The sequence below is a fragment of the Carettochelys insculpta genome, chromosome 7 (assembly GCF_033958435.1).
Source record: "Carettochelys insculpta isolate YL-2023 chromosome 7, ASM3395843v1, whole genome shotgun sequence".
In the NCBI taxonomy this organism is placed as follows: Eukaryota; Metazoa; Chordata; order Testudines; family Carettochelyidae; genus Carettochelys; species Carettochelys insculpta.
The window spans coordinates 61,758,374-61,777,561 of NC_134143.1; the positions used below are offsets into that span (position 1 = coordinate 61,758,374).

General features: G+C 39.7%; 1 protein-coding gene across 1 annotated transcript in view; it reads right to left on the reverse strand.

Moving 5' to 3' along the window:
* ATRNL1 (attractin like 1) overlaps window positions 1-19,188 on the reverse strand; it is a 1,060,182-nt gene that overhangs the window by 234,452 nt on the left and 806,542 nt on the right. The window contains exon 28 of the mRNA XM_074999076.1: window positions 12,401-12,508. Within this exon, the coding sequence (XP_074855177.1) occupies window positions 12,401-12,508 (108 nt within the window). The remainder of the gene's footprint in view (window positions 1-12,400; window positions 12,509-19,188) is intronic.

Sequence of the window (19,188 nt, forward strand, 5' to 3'; positions counted from 1 at the left end):
ACCACAAGTCATATTACAGAAGGGGCAGATGTTGGCAGCTGTTGGAGGAGCACAGGGAAATTTTTGCTGCTCTTTTCTTGTTCTTTGCCTCTCCTTGTCTGCAGTGCAGTGGGACCTCTCAAATTGTGCCACCCACTCATGGATTACCACTCTCCACTAGGGACTGTCCTACGCAAGTTGCTCCTAGGTGTTGACACCGATGCTGAATTTTTTTCATGTATGCCTTCAGCGTGTCCTTATATTGCTTCCTCTGGCCCTCAATGCTCCTCGTCCTTCCTACAACTCAGAAAACAGAATCTGTTTTGGGAGGCACTGATCAGCGTCTGAACCATGAGACTATTCCAATGAAGTTTTTGATGAATGATAATGGCTTCAATGCTGGTCATGTTCAACTCCTCCAGGACGCCAGTATTCATGCACCTATCCTCCCAAGAGATGTTTAGGATTCTCTTTAGGCAGAATTGATGATATTGTTCAATTAAACTACCTATCCAAGCTACTACATCTAAAAGTAAGGCACTAGTAAGCTAACTGTTAACAATATAGAATACAATCCCAGAAAGACTGAGACAGAAAAGTAGGAGGTAAATACTAAGAAGCACACTGTGACTCAAGCCACAGGCTGTGAAAAGGAATTGAAGGGAGTTGGGATGGCACTGCCTCTAAACGGCCACAGGGGGTGACCAAGGGCTACAGGGAGTGAGTGCCTCTAATATGGGCAATCCTAATCACAGTTCTCCAGCTTTGGTGCACTGGGCACGCGCATGACTGAGTGGAACGCACATTAGCAACCACTCAAAGCAGAATTGGGTTTTTGTAATAAAATTCATATCAAATAATTTTGTTTAATTTGGTTATAGTCACAGCACAACACCTAAAATATGTCTCTTCACATCAGATGGAAAATATGTTTGATAGAAAATATGAAATATAGACACTCTACTGCTTCCATATACCCAAAGTGGTGACCTCATAAAATGTCTTCAGCAGAGCAGACACTTTTGGTTCATGTACAGAAGATTATAAAATAAACTTTCGTTATTTGTTTTATCCCAAATGGTATTTGGGAGTCAACGGGTGACTTTTTTATGATCTAGGACAAAACAGATACCCCAATGCATTAGCAGGTGGGGGACAACTTTTGGTTCTCTTTGATTCATAGAATTTTTAGAGATAGTTATTAGAAATTTTTCTCCCTATTGCAAGATGACTTTAATACCACAGCAAACATTAAAGGCATTTGTGGTACTGAAATCACTCAAGACTTTTATAAGTGCTTCAGTTTAGCTTTTACTTCCAGAACAATAATTCGTTGGTTCAATATTTACTTTTTGTAAAAAAATGCTGACAAAAGGCATCTTCTCACTACCTGCTCTCCTCCAAATGTATGAGTTTCTTACTAAAAGAAGAATAAAAAAGATATGCACAAAGTCATAATGTAGAGGATACTAGATACATAGGAAGCTCTAGGAAAGTAGTTACTTTTTTTGCTTAATAAAATTTTACCAGAGAGAATATGTAGTACAGATAAAGTGAATGAAAGGCCTATATCATGCATATTTAGTAAAAACCATAGAGTTTCACACCACTGAGCAATAATGTGCTTTTTTTATTCTGTTGTGAGAAAATGTATGGACTTGGAAAATATACTATATTTGGAACTGGAAGCAAGCACTGAACACATTTTTTTTCTTTTTTTTTCCTTTTTTTCTTTTCTCAAAGAAAAAAAAAGAGCTAACCCTAATATGAAGCTCCTGTACTGATCCTCCCTTTCCACCAGAGTCCAATTGCCTTTATCGCACACACCTTAATACAGTATATAATACACAAAATCCCTCCATCCCCAAAGAAGCTTAACAAGCTGAAACCTCCAGACTCCTCTTCCGAAAAACAAAATATAGCAAAATAGTACCATTAGTGTCTCATCTATGGTTTGGTCGATTTTCTTCCAACTTCTAACAATTGTATGACGTTTAAATAATAGACAACTGCTCAGATTTACCTCCAAAATATACTAACTTGTTAAACTAACTTAGTTTGCACAGTATCTGACTCTGCATTGCCACTGTCAATCAGCTCACATCCACTTCAGACTTGAATTTAGCTTGACAGCAGTTTACAGAATGCTTAAACTCCAGTGAGAACTGGCATAACCTATAAGAGTATCTAGCAATTCAATCATGTTGGTAAGCTACTTGAGGAGAATTAAAAAGAGGCTACATCTCTATTTGTTGATTCAATGTCATGTCATAACAACTACAAGTGATCTAATAGTTGCTTACATTCACTGTAGTTGCCATATATATTGCAGCTGACAGGAAGTGCAGAGAATCAAGTACAAAATAAGGGCACACCACACAGCTAAATATAAAGGTAATTAAACAGCACAGAACTCTCTTATAAAGGTAATTAAATACTACAAGTCACCACAAAGCAAACAACAATGCACAAAAACTAGTACTAGCTAAAGAGAGAGAAAACAGTGACACTCATTTTTATCCTTGAGCATAAGCTTTCGTGGGCAAAGACCCACTTCGTCAGATGTATGTGCAGGAACTGCATCTGATGAAGCAGGTCTTTGCCACGAAATCTTATGCTTATACATTTCAGTTAGTCTATAGGGAGCCACAGGACCCCTCGTTGCTTTTGCAGATCCCAACTAACATGGCTACCCCTCTGATACTTGATTTTTAGCCTTGTCTCTCTTTTTAAACTGATCGATTCTCTAATTTAAGGTTAGTAAAATATATATAATATCATGACATATTAATTTTTTAAACAGCTGATGTACACAAGACTCTTTAAGATAGACACACTTTTGGTCTTAGAAATTACATTACTGATCAAGGAAAGCAATTGGATGGATGATCTCCCTATTAAGTAATGGCCTGTGCAGATGAGGGTTATGGCATTATATACAGACGCATACGTCCCAATTCATAGCAGATGTAGGAGAATTAGAAATTACATTCCTTCTATTTAACCTGATATTATCATTCATTTCCATATTTGGTGTGTTCAGTTTAAATATTTTCTGCAGGAGTCTCACAGCCATGTATTTACTATTCCCCAATGTAAGATTCCCATGCATATGCTTTGTTAAAACTCTCATATATAGCAGGAGTTGTGGAGGTAGAGATGTGTATCTTTTGCTATGAGCTCAGTGAACCTTGTGTCATTCTAATGAAATAAAATGTTAGCAGCTTTCTACTTATTAATTCTAGTGACTATAGGACATCCACGTCATCTGTTCACAAAGTTTACACATATACACACACAGTGACAGAGAGATAGCCGTGTTAGTCTGTATTCTATCAAAACAAAAAAGCAGTCATGTAGCACTTTAAAGACTAACAAAATAATTTATTAGGTGATGAGCTTTCATTGGACAGACCCACTTTTTCAGATCATAGCCGTAACAGGATAGACTCAATATATAAAGCACAGAAGTCCAAAAATTGTTGTCAAGGTTTGCAAATCAGAAGAGCAGAAGGATGGAGGGGTGGGATGGGGTGGGGAAGTTAAGAGTTAGATAAAACATCAAAGTACGTAAGAGAGTCCTTATAATGGGTCACTAATTAGTATCTGTTCAAACCACGTGTTAATGTGTGGAATTTGAACATGAGTGTTAGTTCTGAGCATTCTCTCTGCAGATGGTTGTTAAAGTCCTTTTTCAGTAGAACACATACGTTCAGATCTTTAATAGAATGGCCCACTCCATTAAAGTACTGGCTGACAGGTTTGTGTATTTGGAGGTTTTTGATGTCTGTTCTATGTCCATTCATTCTTTGAAGAAGAGTGTTTGCAGTCTGTCCTATATACATGGTGTGTGGGTATTGTTGGCACACGATGACAATGTGATGTTAGTTGAGGAACAGGAGAATGTGCCCGTGATTCTGTAATTAACATGGTTAAGTCCAGTGACGGTATCTCCAGAATAGATATGTGGACAAAGTTGGCAATGGGGCTTGCTGCAAGGAAAAGTTCCAAGATTAGCATTATTGTGGTATAGCCTGTTGTTGTTAGTGAGAATCCTCATAAAGTTGGGAGGTTGTCTATAGGAAAGAACAGCCGTGTCACCTAGGGCCTTCTGGAGCATGGCATCATGATTTAGGATAGGTTGTAGGTCTTTAATGATACGTTACAGTGGTTTGAGTTGGGGGCTGTAAGTAATGGCATGTGGTGTTCTGTTATTGGCTTTTTGGGCCTATCTTGGAGTAGTTGCTTTCTGGACATTCACCTGGCCCTGTCTGTTTGTTTTTTTACTTCTCCCAGTGGATAATTCAGGTTTATGAATGTTTGGTGGAGATCACACACAGACACAATTTTCTTATGCTTGAGCAGAATCAGATTATATATTTTGATTCTGTTAATTCAGAAATATCCACAAACCAATAATTTAATTAATATACTCTACTCACACCATATCAAAATTGCTGAAACACCTACATTTAATCAGTCAACCATAATATCTGCTAATTGTTCCAATCGAGCATGAAATTTGTTAGCAATTCCATTCAACCCAAATCCTATATTTCCAGCCAAGCAATTTTTCTAGCAATTATATGTATATGTGCAAAATAAACTTTGCGAGGCAACAGGATACCTTTCTCAAGGTAATTTGTACACAAACATACTTTTAAAATGGAAAGTGAACTCATAGATCTTATAGACTCTATAGTTAACATGAAGTAGCTTTAGGCTGCTATTAATATTAAAATATTAGTGCCTGATTCTCATATTTACAAACTTATTGCACCTACTTTTCAGGAATCTCTATACTTGAACAGGGTTTTAAAGTTACTCTAGGGCAGGAATGGGCAATCATGAACAGTGAATGGGCTTCACGACTGACCCTCCATCTCAGTGGGTCGCAGCAATCCATGGTCCACTGTTTGTCATACTCTAACTTTGAGAGGGAAGGAGCAGAGACAGAGTGTGAACCTCTGAAAGTGCTGGGAGGGAGGGGTAAGCGTAGGAAGTGTGGGGCTCTGGTGCCCAAGTAGGAGAGCAGCCAGGTGGTTGTTGTGACACAGTGTACCTATCACTGTTTTAGGGTAAATAAATAATCAGGCCCGAGCACTCTGCATTTCAAAAATGCATTTTGAGAAGACTTAGGAATTGGATAAATAATAGATGATTATAGATTATAAAAGTATAAGTTCATTCTCCAAAGTTAGGACCATGGCATGTACCAAGTTTTAGATAAGCAGGTTTTTAACAAACTGACAGTGGCATTGTCCTATTTATAACACAATGCAGGGTGCTAATTTTTTTCCAAGCAGGTATCAACTATTAATAGATTTATCATATGCAAAAAAGTGAAACAACATTTTAAATTTTGAAATATTGTTGACTTGCTTCAGATTACGGGTTTCACTTTTGCCACTTTGTGTTGAACAGAGTTGGTGCACAGGATAGAAGGCATCATAACAATGAAACCAGCATGCAGAGGATATAGGTTGATTCTGTGGTTTAAGCTATAGACTCAGTATTTTCATATATGTCTAGATATAAATCTAGAAAGAGAAGCAAATATGTCAATTTAAGGTCATTAAGTCTTACCAGCATTATATTACTATATTTTTTGAGACAACAAATCCTGCATCTTGGCAGGGGTTAGGCTAGATGTCATCTATGATTCTGACTACTGTACCGGCAAATGAATAAACTGCATTATATATTAAATTAAATTTTAAGACAAACAACTTTTTACACTTTTTGTTTTGTATAGAAAAAATATTAAGCATGCTGAATGAGGAAGAAGAAACTGGGATTAAATTATGTTTTTCCTAGGTGACTGCTCTACTATAATAAAACATATATATTTATTTTTGTACACCATTCTTCATATATCATGTGACAAAAAGCTATTCAGCGTGAATCAGTCATTAGCTAAATAATAAAAGGGGTTTAAAGCAGTACTCTAAAAGTGACTCAGTAGTCTGGGAGACAGATATTTTGCCACTTAAATGAGGCAGCACAATTGGAAGGGTGAATTCTTGCCATGCAGAGTTATAGGAAAAAGAGAGAGAAAGCAAAGACTGAAAGAACAGAGGAAGTGGACATGGAGTAGGCATAGTATGTTAGAAGTCAAAGCATACACCAAATCAGTGTTAAGAGTTATAAAACAGAAAGGCAATTTTGAATTGGACTTGAATATAGTAGAAAGCCAGAAAAAGTGACAGACAATAAACTGGCAAAGCTTCCTTTTTTCCTGTGGCAGGAGTACCATGTGACGATATTATTGTGGACAGCAGAAGTTTAGAGTGCCTGGATTTAGAAAGACTATACATGTGGTAATACAATGTTCAAGACAAGGAATAATTAAGGCATGAATAAGGATTTTAGAAGAAAATAACAAATTAAGGTTTGGACTAATTATGCCATGTTCTAGAGAAAACTTGAAGCAGATTAACAGTTAAAGGCAAACTCAGAGGAATAAATAAAGTTCAGGGGCATAGACGACTCCACAGTTTGTGAATATGCAAGAAAAATGTGGGCATGAGGCAAGGAAAATGACAAGCAGTAATGCCACTGGAGAATGCAGGAATGTGAAATATTCAATATAGAAAATCATGGTGTAGTGAGGACAATCAGAGAAAATATGAGGGGAAATGGAAAATTCAGAAAGGAAGTGCATGGAAAGGAGAATTAGAAGTGATTTACACAGGAACTGCTCAAGGCAGAAACTAACTAAGGCTCATTCTAGAAGAAGACAATCAGATGTCCTGATTTTAATTACATTAAAGATGTTTTACCCAAGTGTGACGGGGGAGGAGCCTTAAAATGGAAGTAAACAGTATTTACTTAAAGCTGCTGTACATTGCTAATGCAGCGGTATATTGTGCAAGCACAAAAGACAACATAATTGACATGATGTTCAATGACAGAGCAATGGAGAAATCTACAGTGAGAAAAGAAGAAAATGAAAGTGGATTAATTAGAGAAACAGGATTCATACTATGACAGGAGTGTTTTGGAAATACCAACTTCTTCATCAAAATAAATATAATGCTGATAAAGCATGCTACCAGCTTAAATTTGTAAGACATAATACAGTATGCTTTGGTTGCACTTTTTAAAAGTGCTCATTGAACAATTCCAATTAAACACAAAAATAAACCCAGTGTAACTGGATTGGTGTATGAAGCAAGTAAAAAAAAATTCCAATACTTTGTTGGCAGGGAAAAACAATAAATAGCCTATTAGAATAAACTTCAATTATCAAAAAAAAAAAGAAACCAAAAAAAACCCCAATATTTCTTAATATGGGTTTGACCTCCCTGTCAGGCACCCTCAGGACCTGAGTGGTCCTGGACCAGGGAATTTGTCAGCCCAAAGGAAGCCTGTTACTGCACAGGAGTCCCAAATTGCTGAGGTACAACCTGTAACCAGTTATGGAAAAATAACAATCACTGGAATGGAAACAAGGATTCTGAATTTTCCACTGAGCTAAATGGGAAATATTTTGATCTTTGCCTTAGTTCTACAATGACTCCATGAAAGTAAAAACCACTTGACTGTATTGTAAATGCTCCAAACTGCTTAATAAAAGAAATAAGACATAATGTTCTTTTAATTCTTGAGCCCACCTTAACTTGACAGAAAGACACGCGAAGTGCCTACAAGAGTTCGGTAAATTATGAAGGGTGGGATCTACAAAGGAGGCATTGCCATGCTGGGCACAACAAGGCCTAGAAAAATCATTATTTTTTCTCTGGTACCCAAAGCTACGTCAGGCATCTAGGTGCTATACAATGAATGTGGGGAAATAGGCACCTAAAAATGTGATCCACGAAAGCCAACGCTCTGAGAGGGAAGCGAACTAAACTAGCCAGTGAGAGATGCTAAGCTGAAGGGTGTGCGGTAAGCCCCTTGCCTCTCATTGAGAAAAGTAGCTAGGTCCAAGCTACAGGAAGGTGCCTAGCTCTGATTAGCAATCCATGTATGTAACCTAGCCAGCTGAAGTCAGATGGCTTAGGTACCTAAGCTGCTTCTCATGGGAACGAGTTAGGCACCTGCCTCATCCTATGCTGCTGTAGTGATGGTAGCACCCACATTTTAACTTACGTCTCAGTAGTTAAAGGACTCCCCTGTGATGTGGAATACCCAGATTCAGTTCCCCTCTTTCTCTGCCAAAGGGGGAGAAAACATTTGAATGAGTATCTCCTATTTCTTAGGATAGTGCTTTTTCCCTGGAAGCAATGGGACAGTCTGAGGTTGGACTCCCTGGATCTCTCCTGTTGAAGCAGTTCTACTGTGGATAAATTTTGAAAGCATGATTGAAGCAATAGGTCTAGATCCATGACTTCCCATCTCTCAGGTAGTGCCCTAATCACTGAATTATAATCTTCCCCTCTCTCTCTTTCCTAAAACCTGTTTATTTATGCAAAAAGTAGAACAGTCACTGGAGGCATCACCACTACCTACTCTGGATGGATTCTGAATGGGACACAATCCAACAGACAACCTCTGAGACTGCCAGATCAAGCTGCACACGTGACTTAGGCAGCCGAATGTCTATCTTTCCCTGGGTTGTGACTCACACTGGAGCTTAGACAAGAGATAGGTGCGCGGACGCCTAGAGGGAGGCAAAAGTGCACCTGCTCAGAGGCTGAAATTTAAATGCCTAGAGGACATTGAGGATGATAGACAGTCTCAGAAAAGAGCATTGATGATGTTGAGGAGGAAATAATGAAAATCAAAGTCAAAAACAGCAGGAAAATTATGGTGATTGAGCACGTTTATCAAACTTTGTTTTTCAATACATTACACCACTGCAATTTCAGATTGTAGAAAAAAAGGCTCAAGGATGATCAAACCCCATACACTTCTGTTCTTGCTACTGAACCAGTTATTTATTTTGAATATGGAGACTGGCCCAACTGTACCAAAGTCTCAAATTTTAAGACATATTTTTGCCAATTCTAGATAGAAATGATTTAATCTTGCACAATAAAATCTTAAAATGGAGCAGCTGCTGGACATATTTTTAAACATAATTTGTACAGTCAGATAGAAGCCATTTAAATGTCACTGTATATAATGCTAGAAGTACTGTGTATACGTGCAGGTGTACTGACCCTGTTCTAGATCTTCAATATTAATGTGCAGCTTGGATGAGCAAAGTGGTGAGTGGGCCCCCTTGATGTTGTGTGAAATTTTGAAAGGAGGGGGTGCACCTCGATTGTCTGCTGTGTTTTAGGATCATCCATCTCATTCAAAATGTTGAAATATCCTACTGTTTTTATGTATGCGTATTCACCCTTATATACCACCTAATAAAGTTTTTACAATCTACATACTTATTTTCTTACTTGCACCAAAAGAGTTTTTTATATGACCATAACCAAAATTTCCATCACTTTGGATTACATTAGACACGCGGAGCGGGAGGGCCCTGCTAATTGCAGGGATGAAAAGTGGGGCCCAATTTAAAAAAGTTTGCTCACCCTGATGTGCAGTATTCATGTAAATTCACAACTTCATGTAAGCTAGACAATGCTAATGAGCAATATTCTTGCTGTGCAGGTTGAATAGGAGACTTGGTGTACTGTATGTAATGGTTCCAGTGACATTATATATTGTGCCCAAAGGACCAACAGATCAATACAATGTCATTGGAAGCACTAAAGTTATTACAATGTCAATAAAATAATAGCCACTGTGACACTGACTTTATATCTGGTCCAAAGCACCCATGAATCAGATAGAATGTCAATGGAAGGTTTGGGGCAGGAGTTGCAATGAAAGAATCTCACAGTTATCGACATTTTCATGAGAGCTCTCACTACGTCAAAACAAAAAGCAGTAAAGTAGCACTTTAAAGACTAACAAAATAATTTATTAGGTGAGCTTTTGTGGGACAGACCCACTTCTTCAGACCATAGCCATACCAGAACAGACTCAATATTTAAGGCACAGAGAACCAAAAACAGTAATCAAGGTGGACAAATCAGAAAAAAAAATGATCAAGGTGAGCAAATCAGAGAGCAGAGGGGTGCAGGGGGGGGAGTCAAGATTTAGATTAAGCCATGTATGCAGAAGAGCCCCTATAGTGTCCCAGAAAATTTGCATCCCAGTTCAAACCACGTGTTAATGTGTCAAATTTGAATATGAAAGAGAGTTCAGCAGCCTCTATTTCCAAAGCAGTGTGAAAATTCTTCTTCAATAAGACACAAACTGTTAAGTCATTAACAGAATGGCCCACTCCATTAAAATGTAGACTAACTGGTTAGTGGATCAGGAGTGTTTTGATGTCTGTTTTGTGCCCATTAACTCTTTTTCTGAGAGAGTTTGAAGTCTGTCCAATATACAAATCATCTGGGCATTGTTGGCACATGATGGCATATATGATGTTAGTTGAGAACATGAGAATGTACCCATGATTCTGTGACTAACCTGGTTAGGTCCAGTGATGGTATCTACAGAATACATATATGGACAAAGCTGGCAGCAGGCTTTGTTGCAAGGATTTTGTTAGTCTTTAAAGTGCTGCTTTACTGTTTTTTTGTTTTGATAGTATATAGACTAGCACGGCTTTCTCTCTGTTCTTAGTATGCCAATGTGAGGGGGAGTTACTGTATATTTTTTACTTTTTACATATACATAAAAGGAACACAGTGTGTGTCCATAGCAAAGAAATATGAAAATAATTTTGGGAATTTAACGTAATCCAACAAAAACAAAACTATGGGTGTTGATCTATTTTTTATTGTGTGCTTTTGTGTTTAAGTATTGCAGTACAGCTATCCACATACTTATCTAAATTCACTTATAACCTAATAGAAAGCTGAGAATCAAAAACAGAGTGGCAGCTATAACTTTTATTACCTTGCTCCTGTAAATTCAAGACAGATCTGTATTGTAATTTTAATATATCTCTTTCTTCCACAGTAGACTGCAAGGGCCAATCAATAAATTGCATCATTTTCATTTAATCTTCAGTACGATATTGTTTTTGTACAGACTACAGTGTACTGTAACACTAGGAAAGCTTTGAGTAGTCTCTATTCTGTGTGTGTGTGTGTGTGTGTGTGTGTGTGTGTGTATATCTATATCTATATCTATATATATCAGACAAAATTCAACTCACTGAATACTTAAACAATTATCAGAGCATGATTAGAGTAGGAGAAAAAAATCTAACAAAAACTGTAAAAACATAACTTAATTATTTCAGCTTCCAACTCTATTAGTTGCTAAATAAAATGTCATTTAAAGAAACACAGCAATTAACTTTTGATATTGATGTCTAAAGTTTTAATTAAATTTGCACTATGTAAACAATCAGATTTAGGCCTCCCCATATTCCAACCACTCTTTCCCCATCCCAAAAGAGAACTGAGTTAAAATGTTCTTGAACAGAATGATAGGGACTTTAAAATGTTAATTAACTTATAAGTGTAGTACACGGATGTTAAGTGTTAGGTTTCAGTACCTGGAACCTTCCTCCTTTCCAGATAAGGGAAAAGTGTAAGGCTGCTGTAGATGGGGATATGGAGTACTGCAATTATGGGTCACAAAATAGCATACCTTCTTAGCAAAGATTTTTTAAAGCATTTCACATTCAAAGTACCCAGATTATGTTAGTGAGAACAATTCCTATTGCCTCCAACCTAGCAGCAGAAGCCAGATTTTACCATAAATAAAATAAAGCAATCACCATGAACATAATAGTGTAAATAAACATAAAGAGGTACAGGACTATAATCTATCCAAAAGGAAGCCTTGATTAGATATTCATTATTATCCTCATCATGTTATTCTCTCTCTGTTTTCAGGTGAAATTTCCAGAATTTCATTTCATGCACTATTGCACAATTCCAATATCACACAGCTTTGCATATTACGATTTCTCTTTCAGTGTTTTGCATTTAAAATAAAAGGCTGTAATAATATAGCCATTAACCACAAACGAAAACATGCATTACATATTGTGTCCTTTAAACCTCACTATGAAACATAAATATTAAAATTCAACTCACAGCATTGGGAGGGGGGAGTGGGACTTGTTTTTTTACAGTAATCTCTTTTAATTGAGATAGATGTGAACTGTTAACTAGAGGGCACTGTGTACTCTAAGGACTAAACATAAGGTTTGTTTCCTTGTTAATACGTGTATCTCAAATTCCTTCAGTGCTCATCCATCAGGAAAGGGCTGCCAGGTGAGCTGACTGTCACTCTACCCGAGATTAATGGATTCTCTAGTGGCTTTTGTCACAGCTCAGGTCATGCTATTCAAACTATACTCCTAGAAAATGGCATAACATATGTAGCTGAGACTTATCAGCTCCACGTAATCCAGCTCTGCTTGGTTTCAGAAACAGATGTAGATGAGACTAGCAATATAAATATGCAAATCACAATGGTCCCTTGTCAGCATCATTGTTCCTACCTCTAATGGCCCTCGTAGAAAGTCTGTTTGCTCAGCTCCTACTTCCAGTGCTACATCGACAGAAGCAAAGGGGCGGCTGGCCATCTGCTGTCGCTCCCGCATAAGTTGCTGATGGGGGAAAAATGATGTTTTAACAAAGCATTTTAAAAATCTTGTAAATTTTTTCATGTTTTACTCTTCATGTTTTACTTTGCATCTATAGAGAGCATGCACATAGTCACGTCAATAATGATAGAGCTAGAAAAGATAACATTATGGCCACATGGTATTTATCTGAAGGCTGAAAAGAGAGGAAATTTATTGTCTACAAATGGTGTTTCCCCCTCAAGTCACCAGAAATATACTCCACAGAACTGCCCAAGTTCCTGACCACTCAAATTAACATTGGTGTTTCTCTAAGCTGGAAGGAAATATATGAAATGGTAGGATAAGATAGTTATTTGAAGTCAAACTTAATCGATAAATCAGAGAATGAACATATGCCAAGAAAAAGTCTATTCAGCCTTCAAATGCCCCACGCTTTTTGTACTGAAGCCAGACTGAGTTATCAGAGTCAGTGCTTTCAATTATATATAGCAGCTCTTCTCCAGTTATTCAAATATGAAGAATACAATGTTGGTATTTCGGCGCGTGTGCCAGCATGCTGAAAAACGCAGTTAGGGTCATATAGTCCCTTGTGCACATGTCAGTGAGCACAGAAGTCTCAACCCATACCACAAAGCTAATTTATATTTCTTCCTCAACCTGCAATTATAATACTCATTAAACCATGCTGAATAAAAATGATGACCAGAAGAAGATATTACAACTTTTACTTCTCAGGTTCTGTGCAACTAATAAAAGGTGTATTAAATATTTAAAGTTGTGCAAGTTGGATACGTTTTCAAATGAAGGGGATGTGACAGCATCTAGAAAAAAGCAAAGTGGTCACAAAAATGTTTTATTAGAAAAGATCTAGGTTACATTTTATTGATTTTTTTTCTTACCATTTCCTTGCACAGCTTAAAATATTAGATATTGGTCTCTGAATGTAAGTGCTGTCAGCACTGTGGCATACTGTTAATAAAATCCCCTTTGAGAAAATAAAGAGCATACAAACAAATACTCAAAGGTAGCTTATTATTTAACATTCTTGATTTAGTGCTTATTACAAAGCTATAAAGCATATGTGTAATGTTTCTCATGCATTTTTGTTCTGTATTTGAATTTCATTTTTTTCTTACAAACATAAAATACCATTGCTGATATTAAAATTAAAATATTGCATTTGTCATCTATCTGAATAACTAACTAAATTCAGAGCCTTTTCATGTGCATTGCACCTAGCAGGAATATTTTTGCAGAATTGGGCCACCCGTTGTCATGCCCTTTGAACAATGGATAAGTCTGTGGGTACAAGTACATACTGTAAATTCAGACTGAATGCATATTCTGAATAAACTAGATTATTGTAAACGTAGGCAAGAAACTCATTTAAAATGTATGCAACACTTCTATTAATGACTATTGTATATTCATAGGCTTTATAGCCAGAAAGGACCAATATGATCTTTAAGTTTGCTCTTCAGCATAGCAGAGACTATGGAATTTGACCCAGTAACATTATACTCCTGGATTCTAAGTTCACCACATCTACCTCCTGTGTCCATGTTCTCATAAAACACCACAACACAGGGACTATAGCTACTGACTGCAGTTCTACTACTGATGTAACTGGAATCAGGATCAGGCCTATAGCATAATCTGAAGAAGTTAATGCCTTTGCAAAAACACATAAAAAGAATAAGTAATATATAAGTTGATCTCACCAACTCCATTAAAAACAAAACAAAACCAGCACAATTGGCTTACCAAATGTCTAAAGCCAGGGTGGACAAAAAGTGGCCCACGGGCTGGAAGTGGTTCACCAGGATTAGTCCATGGTAGGTGTCAGAGCTTCATTTACCTGCGTGTCCACACAGGTATAGCAGTTCCTGTTGGTCACAACTCACCATTCACGGTTAATGGGAGCTGTGGGAAGCGGTGTCCCTGTCTGTGTCATTTCCAGCAGCTCACATTGGCCATGAACAGTGATCTGCAGTCAACAACTGCTGTGAATAGTTATACCTGTGGACATTCAGGAAAATAAAGTATCAGTAGACCACGTGGCGCTAATGATGGCATACCTCCTCCATCTCATTGCCTATCTCTGGTTTAAAGGCTGATTGACTCTGGTACATTGTAGCAGGGTAGTCAACTTGCTCCAGTGAAAGAAAGAATTAAACCCACCCCTGGAAGATGGCTGGTAGCATGTGCCAATCAGGCAAGGGCAGGTAGCAGTCAATCAGGGCTCAGCTGGGGCAGTATAAACAGGGGCTGCTTAGTTCAGCAAGGCACTCTTGCTCCAGCTATGGAACAGGAAGGATCAGACTGCTAAGATAAGGAGGATAGCTGAGAGAGACGACAGAGCTAGGGAAAAGCAGGCAGAGCTGGGGAGCTCTGGCCAGACAATCTCCCAGGCTGAAGCCTGGCTTTCAAGGTCTGAGGGGTTTTAAGGCTGCAAGAATGCAGCCAGGGCAGGGGAAGACAGCAGGTCCACACCCCTTTGCCGAAGATGAGTGGCCATTTCAGACTACAGTTTGACTCTGAGGCAGGGGCTAGATGATGACTGGCAGTAAGTCACTGAGACAAGGTGGGTACAGTAGGTTGGGGTTCCCTTAGAGGGGAAGAACCCAGAGTGTGAGGATACTGCTGTAGGGCAGTATTGTGAGGAAAGGAGCATGCTGGACTGGGAGGGAAACAGGGCTTGAAGTGGTGGTGAAGATAGGTAACTGAGGGCAAGACTCCTGTTAATAAGGAGTGCTCCAGGGCTGGTAGAGCTAATTCCCAGACAGACTAGTAGGAGATGCAGGGCCAGTGAGTGCTCAAACTGTAACAGACACTGACAAATTCCTAAATCCATCAAATACCATTCCTTTCATTGTGTGACTTATCAGTGCAGTCAGAAATTGTCTAATCAGGTAGTTTATTCAGCTCAAACTTGCCTGGTATGGGAAATAACATTGTGAGGACAATCATAACTAACCGAGTTTGTGGGCAGAAATAGCATATGAATTGAAATAGTAGTTTGAGAACCAAAAGGATTTTTTTTTTTTAAAATCTATTTCGGAACAGTTACAATAAAATATTACCGTATACAGCATACATTGCTTATTCAGGATTCAAATAACAGGTTATAAACTGGAAGGTTATAAACTGTTCAGGAAGGACAGACACTGGAGAAAAGGAGGAGGAGTTGTGCTCTTTGTGAGGTAGCAGTATGATTGCTCAGAGCTCCAGCACGAGGAAGGGGAAAATCCAGTTGAGTGTCTTTGGGTTAAACTTAGAGGCAGAAGTAACAGAGGTGATGTTGTAGTTGGTGTCTGCTATAGACCGCCAGATCACGGAGATGAAATGGATGAGGCTTTCTTCAGGCAGCTAAGCGAAGCTTCCAAATCACAGGCCCTGGTTCTCAAAGGAGACTATAATTATTCAGACATTTGTTGGGAGACCAATACATCAGCACACAGACAATCCAGGGAGTTTTTGGAGAATGTTGGGGATAACTTCTCGGTACAAGTGCTGAAGGAACTGACCAGGGGCTGCACGCAACTTGACCTGCTGCTCACAGACAGGGAAGAACTGGTAGAAGAAATAGAAGTGGGAGGAAACCTGGGCTGCAGCGACCATGAGATCGTAGATTTCAGGATGCGGACAAAAGGAAGAAAGGTGAGCAGTAACAGACAGACCCTTGACTTCAGGACAGCAGACTTCTACTCCTGATAGAACGGATGAGCAGGATCCCTTGGGAAACGAAGATGAAGGGGAGAAGAGTTGAAAAAAACTGGCAGTATTTTAAAGAAGTCTTACTGAAGGCCCAGGAACAAACCATTCTGCTGCCTAGTAAGAAATGCAAACATGGTAGGCAACCAGCTTGGCTTAACAGAGAAATCCTTATTCAGTTTAAATTCAAAAAGGATGCATACAAGAAATGGAAACATGGACAGTTGACTAGGGAGGAGCATAAACATACGGCTGGAGAATGCCGGGCAGTAATCAGTAAAGCGAAAGCACAATTGGAACTGCAGCTGGCAAGGGATGTGAAGAGTAACAAGAAGGGTTTCTACAGGCATGTTAACAATAAACAGGTTATCAGAGAAGGTGTGGGGACATTACTTGATGAGGGAGGTAACATAGCGACAGATGATGCAGGAAAAGCAGAAGTACTCAATGTTTTTTTTGCCTCAGTGTTCATGGACAAAATCAACTTCCACACGATGGTCCTATACAATGAAGTATGGGAAGGTGGAGAGCAGCCATCTGTAGGGAAGGAACAAGTTCTGAGCTATCCAGAAAACCTAGATGTTCACAAGTCCATGGGTCTGGATTTAATGCACCCGAGGGTACTAAGGGAATTGGCAGAGTCATTGCTGAACCTTTGGCCATTATCCTTGAAAACTCTTGGAGATCAGGAGAGATCCCAGATAACTGGAAAAAGGCAAACGTAGTGCCCATCGTTAAAAAAGGAAAGAAGGACAATCCAGGGAACTATAGACCGGTCAGCCTTACCTCAATTCCTGGGAAAATAATGGAGGGGATCCTCAAGGAATCCATTTTAGAGCACTTGGAAGAGGGAAAAGTGATCAGAAGTAGCCAACATGGATTCACCAGGGCAAATCCTGCCTTACCAATCTGATTAGCTTCTATGACAAGGTAACAAGCTCTGTGGACATGGGGAAGTCAGTGGATGTGATATACCTTGACTTCAGCAAGGCTTTTGATACAGTCTCCCACAACATTCTTCTCCACAAGTTAAGGAAATATGGATTGGATCTTTGGACTATAAGATGGACAGAAAGCTGGCTTGAGGGTGGGCCCAATGGGTAGTGGTCAATAGCTCAATATCTGTATGGCGACCAGTTTCAAGCGGAGTGCCGCAAGGCTCGGTTCTGGGGCCGGTGCTGCTTAACATCTTTATTAATGAGCTGGATGAGGGACTGGATTGCACCCTCAGCAAGTTTGCGGATGACACAAAACTAGGGGGAGAGGTAAATATGTTGGAGGGTACAGAGAGTATCCAGAGTAACCTGCATAAATTGGAGGACTGGGCCAAAAGAAATCTGATGCAGTTCAACAAGGAGAAGTATAGAGTCCTGCACCTGGGATGGAAGAATCCCAAACATTGTTACATGCTAGGGACCAACTGGCTCAGCAGCAATATGATGGAAAGGGACCTAGGGGTTTTGGTGGATGAAAGGCTGGATATGAGTAGACAATGTGCCCTTGTAGCCAAGAAGGCCAACGGCATACTCGGGTGCATTAGGAGGAGCATCGTGAGCAGAGCTAGAGAAGTAGTTATTCCCCTCTGTTCGGCACTGGTGAGGCCACATCTGGAATAGTGCGTCCAGTTTTGGGCCCCCCAGTACAAAAAGGATGTGGATTTGCTGCAGCAGCTTCAGCGGAGGGCAACAAAAATGATTAAGGGGCTGGAGCACAAGACCTATGAGGATAGGCTGAGGGATCTGAGCTTCTTTAGTTTACAGAAGAGAAGACTTTGGGGTGATTTAATAGCAGCCTTCAACTTCCTGAAGGGGAGCTCTAAAGAGGTGAGTAAGAAACTGTTCTCACTGGTGTCAGATGACAGAACAAGGAGTAATGGTCTGAAGTTGAAGAGGGAGAGGTGTAGGTTAGATATCAGGAAAAACTACTTCACCAGGAGGGTGGTGAAGCATTGGAATGTGTTGCCTAGAGAGTTGGTGGATTCTCCATCCCCTGAGGTTTTTAAGTCCTGGCTGGACAAGGTCCTGGCTGTGATGACTTAGTGGTGGTTGATCCTGCTTGAAGCAGAGGGATGGACTAGATGACCTCCTGAGGTCCCTTACAGCACTATGATTCTGTGATATTTTTGAAGTACAAAGTGAAACAAAGCTCCTCAGATAGAAAATAACATTTGCTGATATTTAAACAGTAACATTCTTCTGTTTCAGAGTAGGATTAGTAGTCAGTGGCATTATATTATTATTATTATTATGACTACTACATGATAGTTATTGTTGGCACGCCACAAACAACAGTACCTTGCCCCAAAATAGCTAGGGCTTTCAACCAGAATCACTGGACAAAAAGGACTCCTGGTGGCTATGGTAGGTGGCACAACAAGGCTAAGGCAGGCTCCCTGCCTGCCATGGTTTTATGTAGCTCCCAGAAGCCACAGCATGTCCTGCTTCCTGCTCCTATGCTTAGGGGCACCCAGGGATCCACAAGCTGCTCCTACCCCAAGTGCCAGGTTTGCACCTCCCACTGGCTGAGAACCATGTCCAATGTGAGGTGTGGAAGCAGCATGTGCAGAGCCACCTGGCTGCACCTCCCTATAGGAGTATGGCATGAGGGAGGGAAATGCTGCAGCTTCCAGGACCAGCTTGAGGTAAGCCCCACCCAGAGCCAGCACCCCTGAGCTATTTTGCACCTCACCAACATGCCCACACCCAGAACCACTCCCAACCTCCAAACCCCTTGATATCATCCTGGATTACACTGCTACAAACCAAGCCCCTCATCTTTAGCCACATTCCAAATTCTGTACCCCTAACCCCAGCCCTCACATACCTTCCAAACTTTAACTCCCTCCCCTAGCCTGGTAAGAATGAGTGAGTGAGGGTGAGCATAGAAAGCAACAGAGGGATGGGGGATGGGGCAAGTAGGGGAGGAGGTGCACCCTTGGAAGGGGCAGGGCTCAGGGGAGGGGTGAGGCAGGTGGCAGGGCAAAGGTT